General features: G+C 35.4%; 2 protein-coding genes across 3 annotated transcripts; one reads left to right on the plus strand and one right to left on the minus strand.

Annotated features, from left to right (window-relative positions):
• Nucleotides 1-73: 73 nt before the first annotated feature.
• LOC112049057 (spermatogenesis-associated protein 20) lies at nt 74-17815 on the minus strand. Of its 2 annotated transcripts, none has more exons than XM_024086806.2 (6): nt 17542-17815; nt 13856-15472; nt 13177-13385; nt 12449-12669; nt 11894-12029; nt 74-10823 (listed from the first exon to the last, which is right to left on the minus strand). In XM_024086806.2, exons 1-6 carry the CDS (start codon nt 17694-17696, stop codon nt 10681-10683), a joined length of 2481 nt encoding a protein of 826 aa, XP_023942574.2. In that variant the 5' UTR covers nt 17697-17815; the 3' UTR covers nt 74-10680. The 2 variants fall into 2 exon arrangements, with proteins under 2 accessions (XP_023942574.2, XP_023942576.2); XM_024086808.2 differs by having other exon boundaries at nt 11909-12029; nt 17542-17814.
• A 1046-nt stretch (nt 17816-18861) lies between these two features.
• On the plus strand, nt 18862-25023 carry LOC112049068 (uncharacterized). The gene is made up of 6 exons (XM_052884441.1): nt 18862-19192; nt 20933-21564; nt 21816-21839; nt 24426-24524; nt 24604-24669; nt 25018-25023. The coding sequence occupies exons 2-6, from the start codon at nt 21316-21318 to the stop codon at nt 25021-25023; spliced, it is 444 nt and encodes a 147-aa protein (XP_052740401.1). The 5' UTR covers nt 18862-19192; nt 20933-21315.
• Nucleotides 25024-25573: the final 550 nt, after the last annotated feature.

The following is a 25573-nucleotide window of genomic DNA, read 5'->3' on the forward strand; positions in this document are numbered from 1 at the left end:
AAAGTAAACCAGAATAAAGTTTCATTTATCAGGTAGGTTATACTCTTAGTTAGTCACGAAAATGAAACAGTAATTTATTTCACAATAATTTATTAATAACATTTAGAACATAAATTGCTTCCAGCAATGGAGATTACATCACTAAAATATATGTTTGTTTACGCGTACAATAGTACTTAATAAAATTATACAATTTCAGTAACGAATAATTTTGCTGCGAAAAAGCATTAGAGATAGTTTGGCCTTTTATATCGGCTGAGATAATTTTGAGTGCAAATAAAATCTTAAAATTATACGGTAAGTACTGACTACTAATAAAAGCAAACTGCAGTCGCAATCGCAGTCGGCGATGTCTCGGCGGCAGCCAACGGCAGTCGACTCCCGTTGGCTGCCGCCGAGACGTCGCTGTCTGCAGTCGTCTGTATCAGCAGCCGCTCGTGTAAATGAATACTTACGCTAACTTCAAGTTGAAATGAGCCAAAGATTGGATGTTTCGGTGCAGAATTCAACTGCATGCAGTTGGCTTGTAGTTCAAAAGCAGTCCTCTATATTATTACTTATTTAATATTTATTATTACTCAAGCAACATCTATCACATTTAGATCAGACATCCAACATTTATTCCACTTTTAGTGGCAACATTTATTGATAAAATTCAGTATTAAACTATCAATTCAAATATAGAGAACAAAACAAAAATGAATTTATAAAATTTATGAAAATGATTAGAGTTAAAACACCACAAGTAAATAACTATTATTGCCTACTATATAAATACATGTAATTACTGCATGTGATTTATAAACTGATGACTAAAATATATTTAGAATATTTAGAAGTTAAAATTAAAAAGAATAATTATGACTTATTTTATCATGGCGTTTTAATTGAGAATTTCATAAATCTATTAAACAATTGTAAATAAGTACTTATCAAAGAACGTTGACTTTTGAGAATAGGTGTTATAAATAATTTTGCACCTAAAAGCATTGATATTATTTTAACCTTTTATATCGGCTAGATAAATTTCGAGTGCAATAAAACCTTAAAACTACACAATAAGTACAGACGAACTACTGCTAAAGACAACTGCAAAAAAAGTTCATTCAATAGGGTAGTTGACTCAAAAAAATATTAATATAATCAATATTAATTTCGTATTGTACATGGAATAAGGGTCTGACAAATATAGATATTATTTATATAAATTAAGGAAGGATTTCAAAGAAAACCTAATTTAAAAATTATGTATTTTATAATTTTTTCCAAATGTCAAAAACGCTGTCGTCCATTTTGTGACGTTACAATGTTACTTTATGTATTAAAGATATAAACGTCAAACTAATTAATTACAAATAATTTTAGCAAACACTAAACCGTGGGTTGGATTCCCAAAACTGGATTATATTTGTCATGAGCACGGCTGTTTTGCAGTGCCTGGGTATGATAGAGCCTCAATAGCTCAGCCATAAAATGGTTGGACTCATCACCGAGGGGTGGTAGTTCGATCACCGCCCCATTTGATTTTTGTCGTACCCACTCCTAATACAGTCGTTCCCGACTAGTTGGAGGGGGAAATGGGAATATTGATCATATTTAAGAGATAAGAGATCTTTTCTTTTCTATTGAAAAAAAAGTGCAGTTGACTTGTAGAATAGTCCCCCCATATATATACATATTCGAGTTACAAATTAGAACTATCACATTTAGATCAGACATTCACCATTTATTCCACTTTTAGTGGTAACATTTATTATTAAACTGACAGAACTGGTTGATACAAATACTATATAATTATTTATTATCCTAAACTAGCAATTTCAGAAAAAAAAAACACAAAAATATTCAAAGAATTTACAAATGAATTACATTAAAATTGGTTGTTTTACCGTTTACAATAGTACAACGTATTAGTGCAAGTGACTTAACATAAGTTAAAACTCAAATAATAACTAGTTTTATCATGGCGTGCCCTAAGAATCGATTATTTTTATTGTTATAATTTTTTTCAATTAAAATCAACAAGTACATATCAATGCAATGCTGACTTGTTTTGAGACTATATTTTGGAAAACAGTCTCCCTTCATCTCTATGCAAAAACACAAATGTTTTATTTTTACACTAGCAGACGCCACACAGTTTTATCCGCGTGGTTCTCGTTCCTCGATAAATGGGCTATCTAACACTAACTTTTTTCAAATCGGACCAGTAGTTAATGAGATTAGCGCGTTCAACCAAACAAACAAACTCTTTAGCTATATAATATTAGTATAGATCTTTTAAATTGGCTCAGTTGACCAGAGGCAGTTCCACTGGCCGTGGCTAGTCACCACTCTACCAAAAAGTTTCCATTTAGTGTTCCCAAAATCGTTGCTTAGCAACCAGCACAGATATGATAATTTATAAACATTTTTCTGCTATGCCTGCAGTTTCACACATAAACGCCTTTGCTTACATTTTAACTTTAAATATGATTTTCATTATTATTATACCATTTGATTAATAAGTTTCGATTTCAATAATATAAAAAACATTTTGAAAATTTAAAATGAAAAAATTGTTTTAAAGGAGAATACGCAATTTGAGTTTAAATATGAAACAAAAAATACCAAACTTCTCATCGGATGCGACTCGCACTTGTCCGGTTTATGCACATAGGGCAGCTATGTTCAAAGGACCTAGTGGCAGTTTGATACTGTTACTATCGCGTTAACGTAAACGCGAATTTCTAAGGAATTGAAACAGCGCCATCTAGTGGCACTATTGCACAGCAGTTTCAATCTTAATATATAAATGATAAAAGTCATTCATCGCGGAATCTCGAGTCCCGCTTAACGTACAAGCATGAAATTTGGCAGGAAAGTAGTTTATAATTAGTAGATATCCGCTAAGAATGGATTTTGCGACAGGGCCGTACTAAGGAGGTCTAAAGGCTCTCGCAAGTTTAAAACCAAGTCCTTCATCTTTCATGCTACAAATTTGAAATATGGCAGGAAGGTAGCTTATAATATGTAGGTAATTATATAATGATTTATTTATTTTGCTATCATCCGCGAAAATTCGGCGAACCCATGCGACAACGTCACCCAGGTCCGACAAAATACTCTCTACGTACGTTTCACCCCGAAACCGGAGCATCCTCAGGAGATGTTGACTCTACAACGTGCAATTGCAAAGTGTCGTTTTCGACCTTTGCTTCGTCTTTTATAGACCAAAAAGTAGGTGGGGCAAGAGGTGGGCGTTGCCAAGATACTAATAATATAAGCGATTTATCTCGCATCGCATTCAAACATTTTTATTAATGGTGACTTCGATAACTCTATTTGTTCATTTAATAAGGTAATTCCTGACTTATTATGTTTTATTATTTCTAATTGTTCCAAAACGCATAGTCGTAGGCCTTTATTGCAAGTGTGCAAAATGTCATACATATGATTATCTGCCAGCTTATGACCAGTATCTAGGAGATGCTTTGCAAAGTGCGACCTTTGTGGACGGTCATTTCGAACAGCGGATATGTGTTCCTTGTAACGTGTATCAAAATTCCGACCGGTTTGACCAATATATGTTGCATTACATTCAGAACATTGCAATTTATATACTCCCGATTTATGTTGCTTTTCTAGTTTATCTTTACCATTGCAAATATTTTTAAGAGAGTTATTTGTTCTGAAAGCCACATTTATATCATGCTTTCTAAGTGTTTTTGCAATACGTTCCGACACTGGACCAAAGTATGTTAGACTAGCTTTAAATTTTTTAGGTTTTTCTAATGGAATTCCATAAAGTTCTTTTCTAATCAACACCAATTGTTTCTTATTGATTATTCTATTCACAATATTCGGGTTGTATCCATTCGAAATGGCCATGCGATATATTATATTTAATTCCTTGTTATACTGATCCCTAGTTAGAGGAATGGACATCAGTCTATGAACATAACTATGGAAAGCTGCTAATTTATGTTGCCATGGATGACAAGATGAAGCTGGTATGGTTATATCTGTATAAGTTGGCTTACGATAAATCCCAAAGTGATGTCTATTATTAACTCTAGTGATTGTTACATCAAGGAAATTTAAAGAATTATTCTGTTCTATTTCTAATTTAAATTTAATTTTTGGGTGCAAATTGTTTAATTTATCTACAAAGACATCCAATTGTCTGTCCGTTCCAGTCCATAAAAGAACTTTATGGAATTCCATTAGAAAAACCTAAAAAATTTAAAGCTAGTCTAACATACTTTGGTCCAGTGTCGGAACGTATTGCAAAAACACTTAGAAAGCATGATATAAATGTGGCTTTCAGAACAAATAACTCTCTTAAAAATATTTGCAATGGTAAAGATAAACTAGAAAAGCAACATAAATCGGGAGTATATAAATTGCAATGTTCTGAATGTAATGCAACATATATTGGTCAAACCGGTCGGAATTTTGATACACGTTACAAGGAACACATATCCGCTGTTCGAAATGACCGTCCACAAAGGTCGCACTTTGCAAAGCATCTCCTAGATACTGGTCATAAGCTGGCAGATAATCATATGTATGACATTTTGCACACTTGCAATAAAGGCCTACGACTATGCGTTTTGGAACAATTAGAAATAATAAAACATAATAAGTCAGGAATTACCTTATTAAATGAACAAATAGAGTTATCGAAGTCACCATTAATAAAAATGTTTGAATGCGATGCGAGATAAATCGCTTATATTATTAGTATCTTGGCAACGCCCACCTCTTGCCCCACCTACTTTTTGGTCTATAAAAGACGAAGCAAAGGTCGAAAACGACACTTTGCAATTGCACGTTGTAGAGTCAACATCTCCTGAGGATGCTCCGGTTTCGGGGTGAAACGTACGTAGAGAGTATTTTGTCGGACCTGGGTGACGTTGTCGCATGGGTTCGCCGAATTTTCGCGGATGATAGCAAAATAAATAAATCATTATATAATCATGATGAACTTCCGCAAAGTAACGCCTGCTTCTATCCAATATTTAAAAGAGGTTAGCTTAACCACGCAGGCACGACTCTATATAAAATTAACCAAATTACATCGACTTGCAGTTCAAAATGTTTGGTTTAATCAACAATGTAAACAATTAAATTTAGTACCAAAATATATTAATATTTCAACTAATATGCATAGCCGATCAGCCGATATTGCTATTAAAAAAGCTCAAAAAATTTGGCTTAATGAAGAATCACGTAGTTGGTTCACAATTAGAGATAATTTGAAGCTACATTTAAAAATATTGTATTCTGAACTCACATACAAATTACATAACGTAGAATTTGATCTGTTAGATAGCAAAGCAAGGGATTTTGCCTCAATAGAGTGCCACAAAAAATACATTACTCAGCAAAAGAAATTACAATTCTTACAAACTAGTTCCTCTAGATCCCAACTAGTAATAGATGACAATGCAGTTACTGACAACACTGATCACGATTTCTATCCTCGTGTTAAAAATCTTACTGATACGGTTTTTTCAAAGCATGAGATGACACTTTTAGAGAAAGGTTTAAAATTCAATATCCCAACTGTAAACTCTAAAAAATCGCTTGAAACACTAGCAGTAGATACAGAATTAGCTATAACACTTCATAAGAAAGGGGACATTGTTAAAAATATTATAGCGCACGATATCAATAACACTCACACTCTCACAATACCTAATCAGGACATGAAAATATTGAAATCGTTACAGAGCACTATTGCACGAGATAATATTGTAATTTCTAAAGCTGATAAAGGTAATACAGTTATAATAATGAAACGGGACGAGTATGTGGATAAAGTAAAAGATATACTTCTTGGAGACGAATTCCATCAATTATCAACAGATCCAACTAAAAAGTTTGCTGCAATAGTTAGACTAGCTATAAATAAATCAGAATTTATATTCCCCAAATGTACATCTAAACAAAAGGCTATTGTAATGAACACTCATGCCCCACTTTTGTATGGCTTACCTAAAATTCACAAGGATAACATCCCAATGCGTCCAGTTGTCTCCTATATTGGAGCCCCAGCATATGAGCTAGCAAAGCAATTAAATAATATTATTAAACTAAAAACCTCTTTTCGGCCAGTATTTGCACTTAAAAACACTGTTGAACTAGTCACCAAAATCAAGGATATAGATTTACCTAACTGTTGTAAATTAATATCATTAGATGTCGATAGCTTATTTACTAATGTTCCAGTAAACGAAACACTGGACATTTTAAATAAATTGTTAGAAATAAATAAAACGCATCCTACTGAAATGGCAGAGTTGATTGAGTTAACACATATATGTATGGAACAAAATTATTTTAGATTTAATAATGATTACTACCAGCAAAATGAAGGGCTAGCTATGGGATCACCTTTGAGTCCCTTAATGGCTGAAATATTTATGGATGACTTTGAAAATAAAAATATTGTTAAAAATAATCACATTTTATATTACTATCGATATGTAGACGATATAATTATATGCTGGACTGGAACGGACAGACAATTGGATGTCTTTGTAGATAAATTAAACAATTTGCACCCAAAAATTAAATTTAAATTAGAAATAGAACAGAATAATTCTTTAAATTTCCTTGATGTAACAATCACTAGAGTTAATAATAGACATCACTTTGGGATTTATCGTAAGCCAACTTATACAGATATAACCATACCAGCTTCATCTTGTCATCCATGGCAACATAAATTAGCAGCTTTCCATAGTTATGTTCATAGACTGATGTCCATTCCTCTAACTAGGGATCAGTATAACAAGGAATTAAATATAATATACCGCATGGCCATTTCGAATGGATACAACCCGAATATTGTGAATAGAATAATCAATAAGAAACAATTGGTGTTGATTAGAAAAGAACTTTATGGAATTCCATTAGAAAAACCTAAAAAATTTAAAGCTAGTCTAACATACTTTGGTCCAGTGTCGGAACGTATTGCAAAAACACTTAGAAAGCATGATATAAATGTGGCTTTCAGAACAAATAACTCTCTTAAAAATATTTGCAATGGTAAAGATAAACTAGAAAAGCAACATAAATCGGGAGTATATAAATTGCAATGTTCTGAATGTAATGCAACATATATTGGTCAAACCGGTCGGAATTTTGATACACGTTACAAGGAACACATATCCGCTGTTCGAAATGACCGTCCACAAAGGTCGCACTTTGCAAAGCATCTCCTAGATACTGGTCATAAGCTGGCAGATAATCATATGTATGACATTTTGCACACTTGCAATAAAGGCCTACGACTATGCGTTTTGGAACAATTAGAAATAATAAAACATAATAAGTCAGGAATTACCTTATTAAATGAACAAATAGAGTTATCGAAGTCACCATTAATAAAAATGTTTGAATGCGATGCGAGATAAATCGCTTATATTATTAGTATCTTGGCAACGCCCACCTCTTGCCCCACCTACTTTTTGGTCTATAAAAGACGAAGCAAAGGTCGAAAACGACACTTTGCAATTGCACGTTGTAGAGTCAACATCTCCTGAGGATGCTCCGGTTTCGGGGTGAAACGTACGTAGAGAGTATTTTGTCGGACCTGGGTGACGTTGTCGCATGGGTTCGCCGAATTTTCGCGGATGATAGCAAAATAAATAAATCATTATATAATCATGATGAACTTCCGCAAAGTAACGCCTGCTTCTATCCAATATTTAAAAGAGGTTAGCTTAACCACGCAGGCACGACTCTATATAAAATTAACCAAATTACATCGACTTGCAGTTCAAAATGTTTGGTTTAATCAACAATGTAAACAATTAAATTTAGTACCAAAATATATTAATATTTCAACTAATATGCATAGCCGATCAGCCGATATTGCTATTAAAAAAGCTCAAAAAATTTGGCTTAATGAAGAATCACGTAGTTGGTTCACAATTAGAGATAATTTGAAGCTACATTTAAAAATATTGTATTCTGAACTCACATACAAATTACATAACGTAGAATTTGATCTGTTAGATAGCAAAGCAAGGGATTTTGCCTCAATAGAGTGCCACAAAAAATACATTACTCAGCAAAAGAAATTACAATTCTTACAAACTAGTTCCTCTAGATCCCAACTAGTAATAGATGACAATGCAGTTACTGACAACACTGATCACGATTTCTATCCTCGTGTTAAAAATCTTACTGATACGGTTTTTTCAAAACATGAGATGACACTTTTAGAGAAAGGTTTAAAATTCAATATCCCAACTGTAAACTCTAAAAAATCGCTTGAAACACTAGCAGTAGATACAGAATTAGCTATAACACTTCATAAGAAAGGGGACATTGTTAAAAATATTATAGCGCACGATATCAATAACACTCACACTCTCACAATACCTAATCAGGACATGAAAATATTGAAATCGTTACAGAGCACTATTGCACGAGATAATATTGTAATTTCTAAAGCTGATAAAGGTAATACAGTTATAATAATGAAACGGGACGAGTATGTGGATAAAGTAAAAGATATACTTCTTGGAGACGAATTCCATCAATTATCAACAGATCCAACTAAAAAGTTTGCTGCAATAGTTAGACTAGCTATAAATAAATCAGAATTTATATTCCCCAAATGTACATCTAAACAAAAGGCTATTGTAATGAACACTCATGCCCCACTTTTGTATGGCTTACCTAAAATTCACAAGGATAACATCCCAATGCGTCCAGTTGTCTCCTATATTGGAGCCCCAGCATATGAGCTAGCAAAGCAATTAAATAATATTATTAAACTAAAAACCTCTTTTCGGCCAGTATTTGCACTTAAAAACACTGTTGAACTAGTCACCAAAATCAAGGATATAGATTTACCTAACTGTTGTAAATTAATATCATTAGATGTCGATAGCTTATTTACTAATGTTCCAGTAAACGAAACACTGGACATTTTAAATAAATTGTTAGAAATAAATAAAACGCATCCTACTGAAATGGCAGAGTTGATTGAGTTAACACATATATGTATGGAACAAAATTATTTTAGATTTAATAATGATTACTACCAGCAAAATGAAGGGCTAGCTATGGGATCACCTTTGAGTCCCTTAATGGCTGAAATATTTATGGATGACTTTGAAAATAAAAATATTGTTAAAAATAATCACATTTTATATTACTATCGATATGTAGACGATATAATTATATGCTGGACTGGAACGGACAGACAATTGGATGTCTTTGTAGATAAATTAAACAATTTGCACCCAAAAATTAAATTTAAATTAGAAATAGAACAGAATAATTCTTTAAATTTCCTTGATGTAACAATCACTAGAGTTAATAATAGACATCACTTTGGGATTTATCGTAAGCCAACTTATACAGATATAACCATACCAGCTTCATCTTGTCATCCATGGCAACATAAATTAGCAGCTTTCCATAGTTATGTTCATAGACTGATGTCCATTCCTCTAACTAGGGATCAGTATAACAAGGAATTAAATATAATATATCGCATGGCCATTTCGAATGGATACAACCCGAATATTGTGAATAGAATAATCAATAAGAAACAATTGGTGTTGATTAGAAAAGAACTTTATGGAATTCCATTAGAAAAACCTAAAAAATTTAAAGCTAGTCTAACATACTTTGGTCCAGTGTCGGAACGTATTGCAAAAACACTTAGAAAGCATGATATAAATGTGGCTTTCAGAACAAATAACTCTCTTAAAAATATTTGCAATGGTAAAGATAAACTAGAAAAGCAACATAAATCGGGAGTATATAAATTGCAATGTTCTGAATGTAATGCAACATATATTGGTCAAACCGGTCGGAATTTTGATACACGTTACAAGGAACACATATCCGCTGTTCGAAATGACCGTCCACAAAGGTCGCACTTTGCAAAGCATCTCCTAGATACTGGTCATAAGCTGGCAGATAATCATATGTATGACATTTTGCACACTTGCAATAAAGGCCTACGACTATGCGTTTTGGAACAATTAGAAATAATAAAACATAATAAGTCAGGAATTACCTTATTAAATGAACAAATAGAGTTATCGAAGTCACCATTAATAAAAATGTTTGAATGCGATGCGAGATAAATCGCTTATATTATTAGTATCTTGGCAACGCCCACCTCTTGCCCCACCTACTTTTTGGTCTATAAAAGACGAAGCAAAGGTCGAAAACGACACTTTGCAATTGCACGTTGTAGAGTCAACATCTCCTGAGGATGCTCCGGTTTCGGGGTGAAACGTACGTAGAGAGTATTTTGTCGGACCTGGGTGACGTTGTCGCATGGGTTCGCCGAATTTTCGCGGATGATAGCAAAATAAATAAATCATTATATAATCATGATGAACTTCCGCAAAGTAACGCCTGCTTCTATTCAATATATGTAGGTAATGTTTTTTTACAAACAAATTTTGCGACAGAGCCAGATTAAGGAGGTCTTAAGGCTCTCGCAAGTTTGTATGAAAGTCCTTCATCTTACATGCTACAAACTTGAAAGAAAGGCAGTTTATAGTTAGTAGACGTACATTTCCGCGGGCGTCCCCTACTTCCATATAAATTCACGTTTACGTTAACGCGATAGTAACAGTATGAAAATATTGAAAACTCCCACTAGGCACACAGAGATGACTCAAGTTTGGCGCGCACTACCCTCACGGTCCAGCTCTAATTGTTCTGTGGTGCCGGCGACGCAGGCTCGTCGAGCAGCGTCTCCAGCTGCTTGACGTCGGTGACGGGCAGCGAGCACGCGTAGCGCCGACACACGTACGCGGCGGGCACGTCGCCCGCGCTACGGATGCGACTCAGCACTGCCAATACATATACATATCAATCAAATGTACAAGACTAAAGTGTGTGCTTTAGACCACACGACTGAAGTAAAACTTCTTACAAAAATAGAAAATAAAGCGCCATCTATGAGGCTCATGGATAACTGCATCGTAACAGATTTCTGAAGGATTCAGATATTACATCAGATACAGAATTCTGTTAAAAGGGGATTGTTTCAAAGTTCTCTAAGAACGCCATCTACTGGTAGTTTGAAATAACAAAATCTTTTTCACTATGCCTGTAGATGGCAGCACGCATTTTAAAAGCCTCACCCGATTACACTTTTCGTAACGCATTCACCAGCTTTTCAGGCGTTGGCAGGCGGCTTATGAAAGCTTTAGAAGCCTAGATATAGTAGTAGGCAGGTTTTCGCTTAATTCTCATAATTCAATAAACTTGTTAAAATTAAAGAAATCTCTAAGTCGTTCGTCGTTACAAATCAATTATAAGAGTGTGACAATGAGTCGTCATACCCGCGCGATAACGCCATGTTGGATGACCGGTCGCTGCGATCGTGTATAGATTTATACGGGTTAGGGGGAAATGGTTATAAAAAATGTAAGCAAACAAAGTCAAACATTTTGTCGATGATCTCACTACGCACACTACTGCATGAAAATGAAAAAATGAAAAAATCTTTATTCGTCAACTAAGTCTTACAAACAAGTAGCAAGGGCCCCTGTACTAGGTGGAAAACCCGTATTACTGGGTGCAAAAGTGCTGCTGGTGCTGTATCAGCAGATCGCACTCACGTATGTCGGACATACCAACGGGCGAGTCCGCGGCCGGGTCGGCCACGGCCAGCACGCGGCCGGGCAGCAGGCGCAAGCGCACCACGCGCAGCAGCTCCATGGCGATGACCTCACTACGCACACTACTGTATCAGCAGATCGCACTCACGTATGTCGGACATACCAACGGGCGAGTCCGCGGCCGGGTCGGCCACGGCCAGCACGCGGCCGGGCAGCAGGCGCGAGCGCACCACGCGCAGCAGCTCCAAGGCGATGACCTCACTACGCACACTACTGTATCAGCAGATCGCACTCACGTATGTCGGACATACCAACGGGCGAGTCTGCGGCCGGGTCGGCCACGGCCAGCACGCGGCCGGGCAGCAGGCGCGAGCGCACCACGCGCAGCAGCTCCAGCGTGCGCGGGTCGGAGCAGCCGCCAGCAATTAGCACCTGTAATACGTTGGAAGCTTAAAGTTAAACTTATTTACACATGTTCGACTTGGGGAGTCAGTGAACGTTACTAAAATTGAAATGGCTGCGTGCTGCCATCTACAGGCATAGTGTTTGTTATTTTAAATTAACAGTAGATGGCGTTCCTAGAGAACTTTGAAATAATACCTTTTTGTGCATTTCAAGAAACTTGTGTAAGTTATGCCTCAGGCTCATAGATGGAGCTTTGTTTTGTTATTTTAGAAAGAAGTTTTACTTCAGTAGTGTGCTCTAAAACACACGTTTTTTTTTAAATTATTTTTATTTAAAACTATCAAACTGCCTGGCATGGGTGTCATTTATTTTAATAATTTTTACACACAGCACAATTTTCAAGAAGGAGGAGCAGAAGGATCCTGTTATATACATGAAGTACATACCTGAGTAGGAGAGTCATTGTAGAACATAAGCGCAGACACCATTTCAGGCAGCGCAGTGGGGTGGTCCATCATTTTCTTGCTGAAAGCCAGCAGTACTTTCTTCGCCAGCTCCCGCTCGTGGTCGCCGCCTTCAGGCACTGCGCTCTTGTCCGCGTACGTTGCCAAGCGTTGTAGGTTGTGACACGACACGCTGTTACCAGAAGGCTCCGCCCCATCCTGATCTTTAAAAAGAAAATAGTGCAATTATTACTATTGGTCACAACAGGTACCAAAAAAGAAAAAACTTAGCTGTGAGCAGCGAGCACTGAGAAAAGCCCTCAACAAACGTAGCCAGTAGTTTGTTGTGGGCTTTTCTCAGACCCAACCGTATTTGGAACCCTTGTAAAAGTAAATTTCAAGTTTACAGCCACACTTATCACATTAACTTCTTACTCTGTTTATTCTCATAAAAATAAATCAATCTAATGACTGCAACTTGTTTCTCTTCTTCTTTTCTTTTCAAATTCAAGTGGTTTCCAAATGTGTGACACAATTTAAAGGTCTTAATAAAAAGAAGAAAAAGCCTATGAAGTAATCAGGTGAAAATGTCTATGTCAGGGTCACCCTGCCTTTTGTGCATTTTTAAGTGTCTGAATTAACACGAGAACGAGAACTACTTGGGTGGAAACGGATGGCGGATGCTCGTATTATTAGTAGTACTACTAATGATAGTAGTAGATTATGTTTACCTTCTTTCAACCTTAAAATAACGGAAGGATCGCATGTAGAAGTTGTGAAATAGCCTCCATTATCCATATCCCAAAAAAGTTCGTTTTGTTTGAGTTGCAGCTCTCGCGCCCAGTTCAGCCAGTTGAGGTCCAGAGAAGCTTCGTACAGGTCAAGTAGACCTTTGATCAAAAACGCGTAGTCATCTAAAAATCCTTCGATTGGTTGATTACTAAAACAAAAGAGTGCGTACATATTATACGTAACATTACTTAGTATACACTAGCGAACAGTATTTTTTCGTTTGTTGAATAATTAGTAGGATTATTAACCTGCCAATCCACATTGGTGGGTCTAAGTATAAATAGTTATTTATGCTACTGTATGACCCACATCATCCATGGCCAGGCCATTGCCAAAGAATTAACAAAACTTGGTAAATAATGTGTGTGTAAACCAAGTGGCCTCCTAAATTTGGTCTCTGCGTGGTTTTTTAGGTTTGTCTCTTATAAGAAAGCCTGAATTTTTGTAGCCAATGACATGGTACTATTTCAAAATTGAAAAAAAATCATTGTAGCACTATTTGTTTACCCGTGTAGTAATGAACATTACCAAACAATATGTAAGAATGCATAGCTTTGTGATATGGTTTGAGGTTTGAGTATATTACGAAATGGGAGTAGAAAAAGATGATTTACTTACGTTTGAGTGATATTTCCAACTTCATCTCTGTAGGAAGAATGAAACAGTGTTTTCGTATTTGGATCATACAGGTAGTCCTTGACAAATTGAGCTGTTTTCAGGGCGTCATCTACAAAACTCTTATCGCCTAATCCTTGACCAGCTTGGGCTAAGCCGGCTATCATGAGGCCATTCCAGGAACATAGCATTTTGGTATCCAAATGAGGACGGGGTCTTTTGGAGCGTGCTTCAAATAATATACCAATACATTCATTAATAACTTCATTGAATTGTTCCAATGTTATGCCAAATCTAGACATGGTTTCTTCTTTACTTCCATAGATAATAAGAACGTTTTTATCAGTCAGTTCGGAATGTGGGTCACTTTCCGGCGAAATGTTACCATTTTCTTGGACGCTAAAATAATCGCAAAATATTTCGAAATAGGAAAGAGATCCGAGCTGCTTTCCCTCTAATAGCGACTTCAGTTCTTTATATTCCCAAGTGCAGAAAGCCCCTTCTTTTTTATGTTCGGCACCGAAATATGGATAAGAATCAGCATCTTCTGCACTATAATAGCCTCCAGTTTCGTGCCTCAAGTCTCTGTTTATATACTTCACTATGTCCCTTACGACCTCTGCGAAGAATTCGTCTTTCGTTGCAAGATAAGCATCTGTATAGGCGACTAATAGTTGTGCTTGATCGTATAGCATTTTTTCGAAATGCGGTACGTGCCAGTCGTTATCCACGGAATACCTAGCAAAGCCACCAGACACGTGATCATGAATACCACCTTTAGCTATTTTAGTCAAAGTATGCAAGCACATCTCCAGACACGTTTTCCCTTCTTGATCCCGTTTGTCTCTGGCGTAGAAGTGGAAAAGAAAGTTGAATATGGAAGCTTGTGGAAATTTCGGTGCTGTCCCAAAACCACCAAAGTCTGGTTCAAACGTAGAGAGATAATGACGCACGCATTTAGTCCAGGTAGCCTCACCTGGTACTGCAGTTGTTGAATCCTGTATTCTTGATATGTTTCGTAAAGCGTCCAAAACATTGCTGCTAGCTTCCAAGAATTGTGCACTATTTTCTCGCCATTTATTTGCTAAAGAAAGCAAAATGGTTTTAAAACCTGGACGACCCCATCTGTCTTCAGGGGGGAAGTAAGTACCACCAGTTACAGGACACAATTCCGGTGTGAGAAAGATAGACATTGGCCAGCCTCCTCTGCCTGTGGTTGCTGTGATGAAAAGCATGTAAACGCGGTCAAGGTCAGGACGTTCTTCTCTGTCAATTTTAATGTTTACATAATGTTCATTCATGATTTTCGCAACAGCTTCATTCTCAAAACATTCCTTTTCCATTACATGACACCAGTGGCAAGTAGAGTATCCTATTGATAGAAATATAAGCTTATTCTCTTTTTTAGCTCTGTCAATTGCTTCTTGACACCATGGATACCAGTCTACAGGATTGTGAGCATGTTGCAACAAATAAGGTGACCTTTCTGTTACCAATCTATTAGAAAATTTATGTTTCTCTGCTTGATTTGTTTCTGGATTAGCTGTAGCCATCTTGATTATGTTGTCACTAAAGCTTCTTCTAATGAGTGTAGGTGGACTGAGATCATACGAAGAAAATCTAGAACACAAATGGATATATATTGAATACACTGTAATGTGGTCCTAAATTAAATTGGTAGTCCTGGGGGTTGTACTTATTTCTGCTACCAACTTGCCAAGTAGCATTGATGTGTTGCTATTGGGTATGGTTACCCATGTACCAAAAAAATTTTCTTGGAATAATACGGGAAAAATCATGTCCTTACTTGGGATACAAGCTTTGTGAAAACCAAGACAGGTATTTTTAACAGTGATTATTAATGTTTACTTTTATAATATAATTGTGTAGCACTCATGCTTATGAGTACTACACAGTTATAGAGTAGCTTTTAAGAGTTTTGAATAGTATGCAAGTATTTCTACACTCATTCCAAAATTACATGTTTCTTCCAAATTTACACAAATGTCAAACTGTGAAATACAAACATCCTTAAGGAACACACAATAGAAATTATTAACTACTGGACATGAATTGACTAAATGACTATGTGGTTGGTTTGAAGTTGGTGCACCCCAAAATCTATCTATAACCTATAATACAATGGGTAACCAAAGCTGTTCTAATAGGACTCCACAAAATTTGGCTTGCACAGAAGATCAACACAAGCGGTGGAGTGTTGACATGCATTGTCAAGGGTGGAACCATACATATCAGCACAGTGTTTTTCCCCTATAAGCCTAAAACCTACAAGCAGGTTGCAAGTCTGCTTGCCACTTTTTTTCTCTTCCATACACACAAGGTGAATCCATAGAATGCTTAGATAATAAATATACAAAATAGTTAGAGTTAAAATTGATTAGTTAAAGTAAGTATTTTTAAGAAACTCACTTTGAACGATTAGTGCAGTTGAAAAGTTCAGGGTATATCTTAAGACATGAATTAAAGCTTTACAAAACACATTAAAATTCAAACTTTAAATAGGTATTATATCAGCAGCAAGATTCACAAATGTCCAAAGATATCAAATCTAGAAAAATAATAATAATAGCTAAAAAAAATAATAGCCATTAATTTAAGAATTGGGGGTGTTAGGGTCCCAAGGTGCTGGAATGGCAACCCTCACTGGAAAGCACAGTGTTGTTGACCCTCCACTGAGTAAACTGAGGACATCAAGCGGGTTGCACAGAGCTACTGGATGCTAGTGGTTCAAAACTGTTTTGTTTGGAAGTCCAAGCAAGAGGCCTATGTCTAGCAGAGCAGTGGACATTGATTGGCTGCTAATTATGAATGATGATTTTAGAATTAGTCCTTGCTGTGTTCAGGCCCATAAGGCTTCTCACCTATGCCTTGGGATGATGGATGCATAGCTTAGTATGATGTTTTGCTAGTAAGTGTACACTGCAAGTGTTGCCCTGTGATATACAAGTTGTTGACAGCCTCATTGGTGCAGTGGTATATGCAGTGAATTTACAAGACCAATGTCCTGGATTCAATCCGCAGGTGGGCCGATAAAGGTTTTCTTAATCGGTCCAGGTTGTGTAGAAACAGAAAGGGGTGTGGATTTTCATCCTCCTCCTTAGCTTCCATCTAAGACTGCATCATCACTTGCCATCAGGTGAGATTGTAGTGAATGGAGTGAACTTGTAAAAAATATAAAAAATAATTAGATTATGGATATCCACTTAACATTAGAACTATGTGTATTTACTTTAAGTTAGGACCATCTAATTATTTCATCAATTTTAAAGTCTACATTTTGATATGTTAACAAAATGCAGTAGCCAGTTGGTTTGCTATCTCATATTTTTTACATGCAAATAGGTACTCATTATCATAAACAGAATATAGTATCCAGTTGAGAACAATTTTAAAGAATCTCTATCTTGCATAATCAGTTCAGATAAAATAGGCAATAGATTAATACTTATAACAGCTTGTTTACTAATAAAAACCTGTAATACGATTATATACCTGTTATATAGAAATGCAACGCATATTTAAGTCGCCGAAAACAAGGTCACATTGTACATACTAAAATATTGAATAATCTATTTATAAATATGTCATTACATTACAAAGTTTACTTAATTTGATTAACGATATTGTTAAATGACACAAATAATATAATATATTATGCAGAGACATACCTTTTACTAGCTCCTAAATCACGATGTATGCAAACCGGGAATGAAAACGCAGAGCTAGAATCCTTGGTGGAGTTCTGGTTTAAATTAATATTTTTTAATCTACTATCACCCGTCGAAAGACGTCTCAACAGAAGCACAGCGCGGCCTGTAGGCATAATAATTCGATGTACGACTAATAAATCAATACTTTACATGAATCTCTGTATTTCATTGCACTTCAATTTGAAAGCTTTCGAATTCGAATCCAAAAATATTTACGTAATTTCAATTTGACAGTGACAGCAAAACATCAACAATAACAATCCGCCATTTTTTTAATGTTAAGGCAAAGGTATTGTACTGAACAGCATGAGAATTATTAATTCCGTTTTAATTTTATTTCTAAAGCCGTCTCTTTTCTCCTCTACTGCAAATAGTAAGATTTTTTTAACTAGGTAGTTTAAGTAAAACATTACCTTTGTAAAGGTATAAGATTGCACATGCTATTCTTTGGCACTAAAAAGTAGTAGGTAGTTCAAATTATTTTATTGTGATTTTCGTCATTGTATTCTTTAAATACTAACAGTGTAAAGCTAATTGAAAATTAGTAAAACTATTGTATATTATAATTTAATAATTTAATAATTAACATAATATAATCGTTTAAAAACTTATAGGTATCCAAACTATATCGAGTTCTATACATTTATTGGCTTATTGAGATTTTACTTACTTAAACCATTTGTAACACTAAACGTTACCGTGACATAACGGACGCCAGCGCCATCTAGAAACTATACTTATAATACGAATTCTGTACATTTTGAACATTCTGTACATTGAAGATATTTTGAAACTTTTTGTTGGGGGGCATTATATAACCGATACTGAAGCTAAAAATATTTTTTTTTCGATTTTTTGCATGTCTGTCTGTATGTCCGAGTTTTTTGTTATTCGGGCATCACGCTGAAACTACTGAATGAACTCAAATGAAACTTGGCACGGTTTAAGACCATAATACGAAGAAGGTGATAGGATATTTGCGAAATTTATTGCAAAAATAAAATAAAAAGGGGTGGAATAGGGGTTGAAAGTTTGTATGGAAAGCCCTTCATTTTTAGAGTAACAATTTATAAATTTGTTTATAAATCAAAACAAATGAAAAAATACGAAATATAATGGGATTCAAAAATTTTTAAAATTAAAACTCTAAAGTGGTGAAATAGGGCTTGAAAGTTATGATTTCCACGCGGACGAAGTTCAAAATATAGTATTTCAACGTTAAGATTTATTGCTCATGATTTTGTGTAGGCGCTATTGTGAAAAACTACGGCTTAAAAGCACAGGATGAAGGCATTCACTAAGAGATATCACGGAACCGCAATTACGGTATTTTGTACGTGTATGCAGTGCGCCAAGATCCAACCTCATTAATTATTTCAATGCACTCATGAGACCCTTAGGGGATTTATACCACGCATGCGCCAGAATCTGGACGCCATTCTCACTTTCAATGCAACACGGCATGTTTTGACGTATAGCGTATTCTTTAATGCTCGCCGCAACCATAAACTTAATGAGTTCTTGACACGAAATGTCGTTTTACAAATTTTTGGAAATGCAGTACAGTGTGGATTTGCCCTTATGATAGTGATTCAACGAATAGATAACGGTAAGTGTTGAATTTATGTTATGGTTTTCTAAAATAGGTTAGGGTTGATTTTTAATATGTAAACAAATGCAAAAAATTGCATTAGATGTCTTGATACGTTCGTTATCTACATATATGATATTTATGATCTTAATTAAAAATATTAAAAAAATGCTTCCTAATTTCATTCATTATAGCCTATTTGTATGAACTTTTCCATTGGTTTCGTTTTGAACATGTTGTAAATTCGAATTATGTTTGTAGATTAAGATAGATAACTTCATCTAGCTAAATAAAAATCTCTTACGAATTTTGTCTAAGCTCAGATAGATTTATTTATTTCTTGTGATTCTCCGTGTAGTGTAAATTACATAATGTCAGGAAAACTACAATTGTTTTCTAAATTAAATACTATAAAAAAAAATTTTTTAGGGTTCTCTAGTAAAATTTAGTAGATAGTTACTCGTAGGTATTTGGAGATATTTTTTTTGTGAAATAAATGATCCAATAAACTTACCCAGTACTTCGATATAGGAGGAGAACGTGGTTTATCTACATTTTGCACGTGTTAAAAAAGGGGGCGATGTTGCACGGTGAATGAAACGACACGTTGCCATGGCAACGTCAAGAGGGTTCCAGCCCTCAGGGCCGATGCGCTTTCCTCTTTCCTTCCCCTAAACGATAAATTTGCTTGTTAGAGATTGGCTGATTTCCTGTTGTTTAGTCAAGTGCATAAAACTTTGCTACCTAAGAAATAATTAGCAATATTTTATCTCTGAACATGAAATATATTTCCAAAATAATCTTAGTGATCGATACTGATGTCAATAATGCAATCAGTAAAATTTTCATCTGTCTGTATGTTCGGTATAGAAACAAAAACTACTCGACGGATTTTAACGAAACTTGGTATTATTCTTCATACTCCTGGGCAGGTTGTAGTATACTTTTCATCACGCTACGATCAATAGGAGCAGTGAAGGGAAACGTTGGGAAAACGGGAGAAGTTACTTTATTTTTACAGCGATACTACTGTAAGGGCTGGATTAACGAGGTCTGAGGGGCGGATGAAGTCAAGGGCGTTCGCTAGTTCTTAAAGAAAATTAATGTTTTACATTCCTCCATTAAATTTATCCTTGGCGAAAGCGAAAGGCTGGTGACCCTTTTTAGGGTTCTGTAGTTCACAAGGAACCCTTATAGTACCCCACCACGTTAGTCCGTTTTTTTTCCGATTTATAAGTGCCGCAGATTCCGTCTGTCTGTCTGTCTGTCATTCTTACGTCTTTTCAAGAAACCCTATGGAAAGCTGTACCGTACCTACTGTAATTTAGCATAAGGATTAAAAATTAAAAATGTAAAAATAGTCGTAAAATAAGTCGTATCGTGAAAAAATATATCGTATTTTTTAGACATTTTCAACTATACTTTTTAATAGATAGGCACTGTCCGCCATGATGGTCTAGGTGGTCTAGGATACCTGTGCCATTACGTCAAAGAAGTTGTGTAGCTATAGATTTTTAAAAACCATGATTTTTAATATTTACCTATCTACACCGTTAGTGTAGTAGTCCACTGTGACCATCTTTGTATTTCATAATAAGTAGATCTTAAATGTTTAGTCTACCCTCTGAAACTTTTAAGTTACTTATAATTTTGTGTATGACTTGGGTAAGGCATTTTGCATACTGGCGTTTGGATGGTAATAACACCTCACGATAACTGAAAAAGTTAAATATTACCATTGAGTTTTTTTTGTTTCAGGCGCACCAGTCGCTAAGGAGAGCTTATTAGAACAACGTGCCTTATTATCATCTATAGTCTATAACCGTCTTTCGCCACTATCCATCGAAGTCAAAAAGTCCAAAAAAAAACTGTCCCACTCAGTAATTTTTCGGTCCAAATCTGTCCAAAACTTACCATTTCCATAATTTAAAAGTTTTTCGATAAATTTTACAATATACACGTGTATAATGGGGACTTGAGGGTGTTTGGAAATATGTTCCACATTTGAAAAAAAGACTTATTTTAAAATTTAAATATCGAACATCGAAGTGCTGTGTATATGTTTTTTTTTTTAATTTATTTAAAGCCCTAGATACCAGATCTTAAAGGCCTATGTATATGTGTGTGCCAGTGTTGTCATCATGTCGGTCTGGGTACAGGGCAGTGGCGACGGGGCCCGCGCGCCGTCCGTCACTGTCCTGTCCGCTAACACGTCAATGGAGTCCGGGATTGAGGCCGGGGTCCTCCCGACCGTCACGGGGTCTCTCGCCTCGGCCAGGGACTCGTTGGGCTCGCTGTCGAGAGCAGCGGAGCCCCTCTACGATACAGATCATACAGATCTCGGTTCAGAGTTGGACGAGGCGGAGATTCGGCGGGAGTTGATGCACGATGTAAGTTGAACACTTAAATTGTATAAAAAATAGCAGACCACCTGTGTGGCTGAGCCATGTAGTTCTACGGAGATAATATAAAGCCTCATTACTCGTCAGCGTGTACATTATCAGTAATGTAGCTTTCTGTTGGTGAAAGATTTTTTATAATCGGTCTAGTAGTTTCGCAAATGGTGTCTTATAATAAAGTAGGCTATAATTGTTAGAACTAAGAAAACTGTGAAAATTTATTTGTGTTTTTTGTTTTTCAGAAATGGCGCCTCCTATTTGATAGGGTAAGTTCATATGTATTTGTCTTATTTAAATGAAAGCAAACCTTTGTATTTTAAAACTTGTTTAAATACCTAATATTTATAGGGTATATGTTAAGATTTTGTATATAATCTTAACACATTCCCAATCAATAGACAAAATCCCAATGATCACCAATTCACCATGTCCACAGACCAATCATCCTACAGAACATTTCTCCCACCTACCACATAGTACCTTCTTCAACAGTATTCATAACTACTTATGGTAGACAGATATAAGTAGGTACAAAGTTTTTGATCACGTCACTCAATAACTACTTTATTATTTAAATCTACGTATAATCCATACGGCTATTAGTTTTATATTTGGATTTATCTATGTTAATACATAAAAGGATATTAAAAAGTTCATTCCTACCAATAGGTACATGTCAGTGTCCTAAAATAACCATGGAATCATAGGCCAAATACCTATGAACCATCGGTTTAATGTATTCACAATTGCCTAATAATATAAAACATCGAAATTTATTACATAATATTTTATATTGTTAATATACAATGATATTATACTATGACTCACAGGTTAGAAAAAATATAGGTAGGGCGTTTGTTAAAAAAATATATCGATTTTGGCTAAATAGAGAATGAAATTAAAAAGAAAATAAAGGCATAGGACGTCACGTAACTTACAGCATAAATGCAACTGCATAATACTCGTATAGACAGACCTATAATATTGAATTTATATTTCTATAAAGGTAAATATTTTTCTAGAGAATCAAAATCTCAAGATACAATAATACTAATTGATTATGAAACACGGCTAAAACTCACGTGATATTAGGTCGGAGTATGCCCGACTAGTTTCGAACCCATACGGGGCCCTTAGTCATGAGCTGGTTCTTGCATCGCGGCACGATCCAAACTGAACTGTTCGAAACTAGTCGGGCATACTCCGACCTAATATAACGTGAGTTTTAGCCGTATTTCATAATCAATTCATATGAATAACACTCACGATAGTTTAAATTCTAAAATACAATAATAAATAGTAAGATGACAAATCACCGTGCCTACAAAATCACCGCAAAAAGTGTTCCAAGCTTAGCTACTTCACTTAGCACCACTAAGCACTATTTATGTTTACTTACATTATACATATATTTATGTGTGCATATATATAGTTTTTACACTTCATGAACACACAACTCTAGATTGTAGAGGGAATATTTAGGCCTCAGTTTCGACGCGCTAGTGCCATGTCTAATACTGTAAAATATCGTTGTTTAAAACTAAGTAATCTATGATTGCATAATGTAGACACAAAATACCTATCCTTATCGTAGTTATTGTCATTTAACAATGTGGTTTTCGTATTCTCTCAATATTTTCTGGATGGGGATTGAACCTGGTACCTTTATGATTTCAGATCGTCAACCATTCGTATTAGTAATTAAGGTGATGGGTGCTCCGTAGAACAATACCAAGCTCTCGAAATGTGAATGTTTTAAACATGCAATTTGTGAATATTTCGTCGACACAAAAAACCGGGTCGTCCAAAATCAAATACACTTTCAGCATAAACATGAGCGTTGGATTGTTGAAGCACCGCATATTTCATAAAAGTGTCGTTTACGATGTCGAAACGAATTTCATAGAATACTTATTTTTTTGTTTTCGACTGATTAAAATGTACAGAAGCGGGATACAAAATGTTTAAAACAGAAGATAAAAAGTGGCGGTAGCGCCTTGGATCAAACGCTGTCTTGTCACGTAGGGGACATTGAGATAATACTTACTGTTGCGCTGATAGGGGCGCTTTTTTCGTTTTTTGTCCTCTAATTTTTGGAAATGGGCAAAGTTATTACAACAATACACATAAGACATAGGACGAGAGACGGTGACCACAAGTCAAACTTAAATTATCTCCTTAGCGACGGTGACCGCACTTAGATGTAGGGGCTAATTAGGTTCCCGATCGTGATCGCTTGATCATGGGATATTAATTAATATATTTGGGTGAAGAGGTCCAATGAAGGAATTTGATTCATTTATTTTGACATACCTAAATATTTATCTTGTTAAGTTAATTCTTAAATTGTTATTTTAACATTACCTTTAATAATTGTGTTACCGTCTCAGTGAAAAATATAGCTGTTTGTTGTACCTTAGGATAAATGTTTTGTTTAAGGACTAGGTATGTGGAGGTAAAAATGTAAAGTACATTAATATTAATAGTGGTTGATAGTAATGATTCTAATATCTCTTCTTTATCTTCTATTATTCTTTGCATGTACAACAAAGATCCTTAAAATAAAACAAAACATTCATTACGTGAAGTTTTTTTGTGATTTTGTAACACTAATTTAAGTTCTCGCCATAAAGTACTAATTGAAAAGCTAATTGAAAAATATTAACGTTTATAAATTATTTCCGAAATTCTTGTAAAATCTTACACCCAGCTCTTAGATTATCATATTAATGCGAAGAAGAATGGGCGGTTATTATGACAGTTCGGTTGCTCAGTTGAACACTTTGCCCTACGTGACCGTATAGTTTCCAGTAGGTGTGAATATTATATTAACGACTTCATCTTATCTGCAGTTCGATCCCGAAGGCTTTGGCGAGATTCCGTGGCCAGACTTCCTACAGACCCTGCAGCATCCAGATTTTATAGCACAGGTGCCACCACACAAACGTGAGGTAAATAAATAGTTGCTCATCTGTCAAAATTTTCGTTTTACCAATACGTCATTGCAATAATGTTTTTTTTTTGTTACAGATACTGTTAGATAAAGCTCGAAGTGCTACGAGTGCAGCTATTACCTTTCAAGAGTTTGTGAATGTGGTAAGTCTTTATTTTTCTTTGAGATAGAAATATTTTTAGGGTTACCGTGGTTTCAGGTGAGAGATTACTAGGGTTATGTACTCTTTCACTTAATAAAATCCTAAAGTGTTTTTGTTTTTTTTTTGTGCATCTTTTAGGATCTAACTAACATTTTACTTTCATAGAATGAATCAGTGTTTGATGTGTTCATTCAGCGTTTGTTCCTTAGACCTACAGAACCTTTTTTTTAATACACCTATACATAGATGATAGATGAGATGAGATGCGACGTACACATCTCAAAAAGTACGTAATATACACATCTATATACATATATTTTTTAAACTTGAATTTTTTGTCTATGTACAGATATAGGTATGGTTTCTTGAATATGGCTCATACTCAAGAAAGGACTCTATTATTTATGTAAAGTTTGCGTATATCATAACTCAATTATCATTTAAAAAAAGCGTGTTTTTGCCGAATTTGAAGTTAACGTAAATTATTATCTTAGATCAATAATTGTTGAAGATCTACAGTCACAATTCACAGCACAGTACCTACTGGGAGTACTTGTTACTTTATGTCTATACATATATGTTACGTTATCAAGTATTAAAATCCATAATTAATATACCTACCTACCAAGGCCTACCAATACATATATAACCTCGATTTGCATTATACAAAAAAAGCTCAAAAAAGGTAGTTCGTAATATCAGCTGTAACACTGACCCTTCCTAACTATACAAGACAACTAAATTAAGATCCGACGCCGATTAGATTACCCCTCACCCAGGCAGGTCCACGACTGAGGCTCGACTACAGCTCGATACTACGGATTTACTTTTGTTGTCTTGATAAAGGCCAAGGGTTCTGCCAAGGCCTAAACCAAAAAGTTACGTTAGGGTCTATCACAGACGAT

The sequence above is a fragment of the Bicyclus anynana genome, chromosome 11 (assembly GCF_947172395.1).
Source record: "Bicyclus anynana chromosome 11, ilBicAnyn1.1, whole genome shotgun sequence".
Taxonomy (NCBI): Eukaryota; Metazoa; Arthropoda; class Insecta; order Lepidoptera; family Nymphalidae; genus Bicyclus; species Bicyclus anynana.

Coding starts and splice junctions, on each gene's coding strand:
- LOC112049057 (XM_024086806.2), bottom strand. CDS start 17,696: ATGCCTACAGGCCGCGCTGTGCTTCTGTTGAGACGTCTTTCGACGGGT. Junction 15,473..17,541: donor GATTTAGGAGCTAGTAAAAG/GTATGTCTCTGC, acceptor TTTGTGTTCTAG/ATTTTCTTCGTATGATCTCA. Junction 12,030..12,448: donor ACAATGACTCTCCTACTCAG/GTATGTACTTCA, acceptor AACGTATTACAG/GTGCTAATTGCTGGCGGCTG.
- LOC112049068 (XM_052884441.1), top strand. CDS start 21,316: ATGTCGGTCTGGGTACAGGGCAGTGGCGACGGGGCCCGCGCGCCGTCC. Junction 21,565..21,815: donor GGCGGGAGTTGATGCACGAT/GTAAGTTGAACA, acceptor TTTGTTTTTCAG/AAATGGCGCCTCCTATTTGA. Junction 21,840..24,425: donor GGCGCCTCCTATTTGATAGG/GTAAGTTCATAT, acceptor TCTTATCTGCAG/TTCGATCCCGAAGGCTTTGG.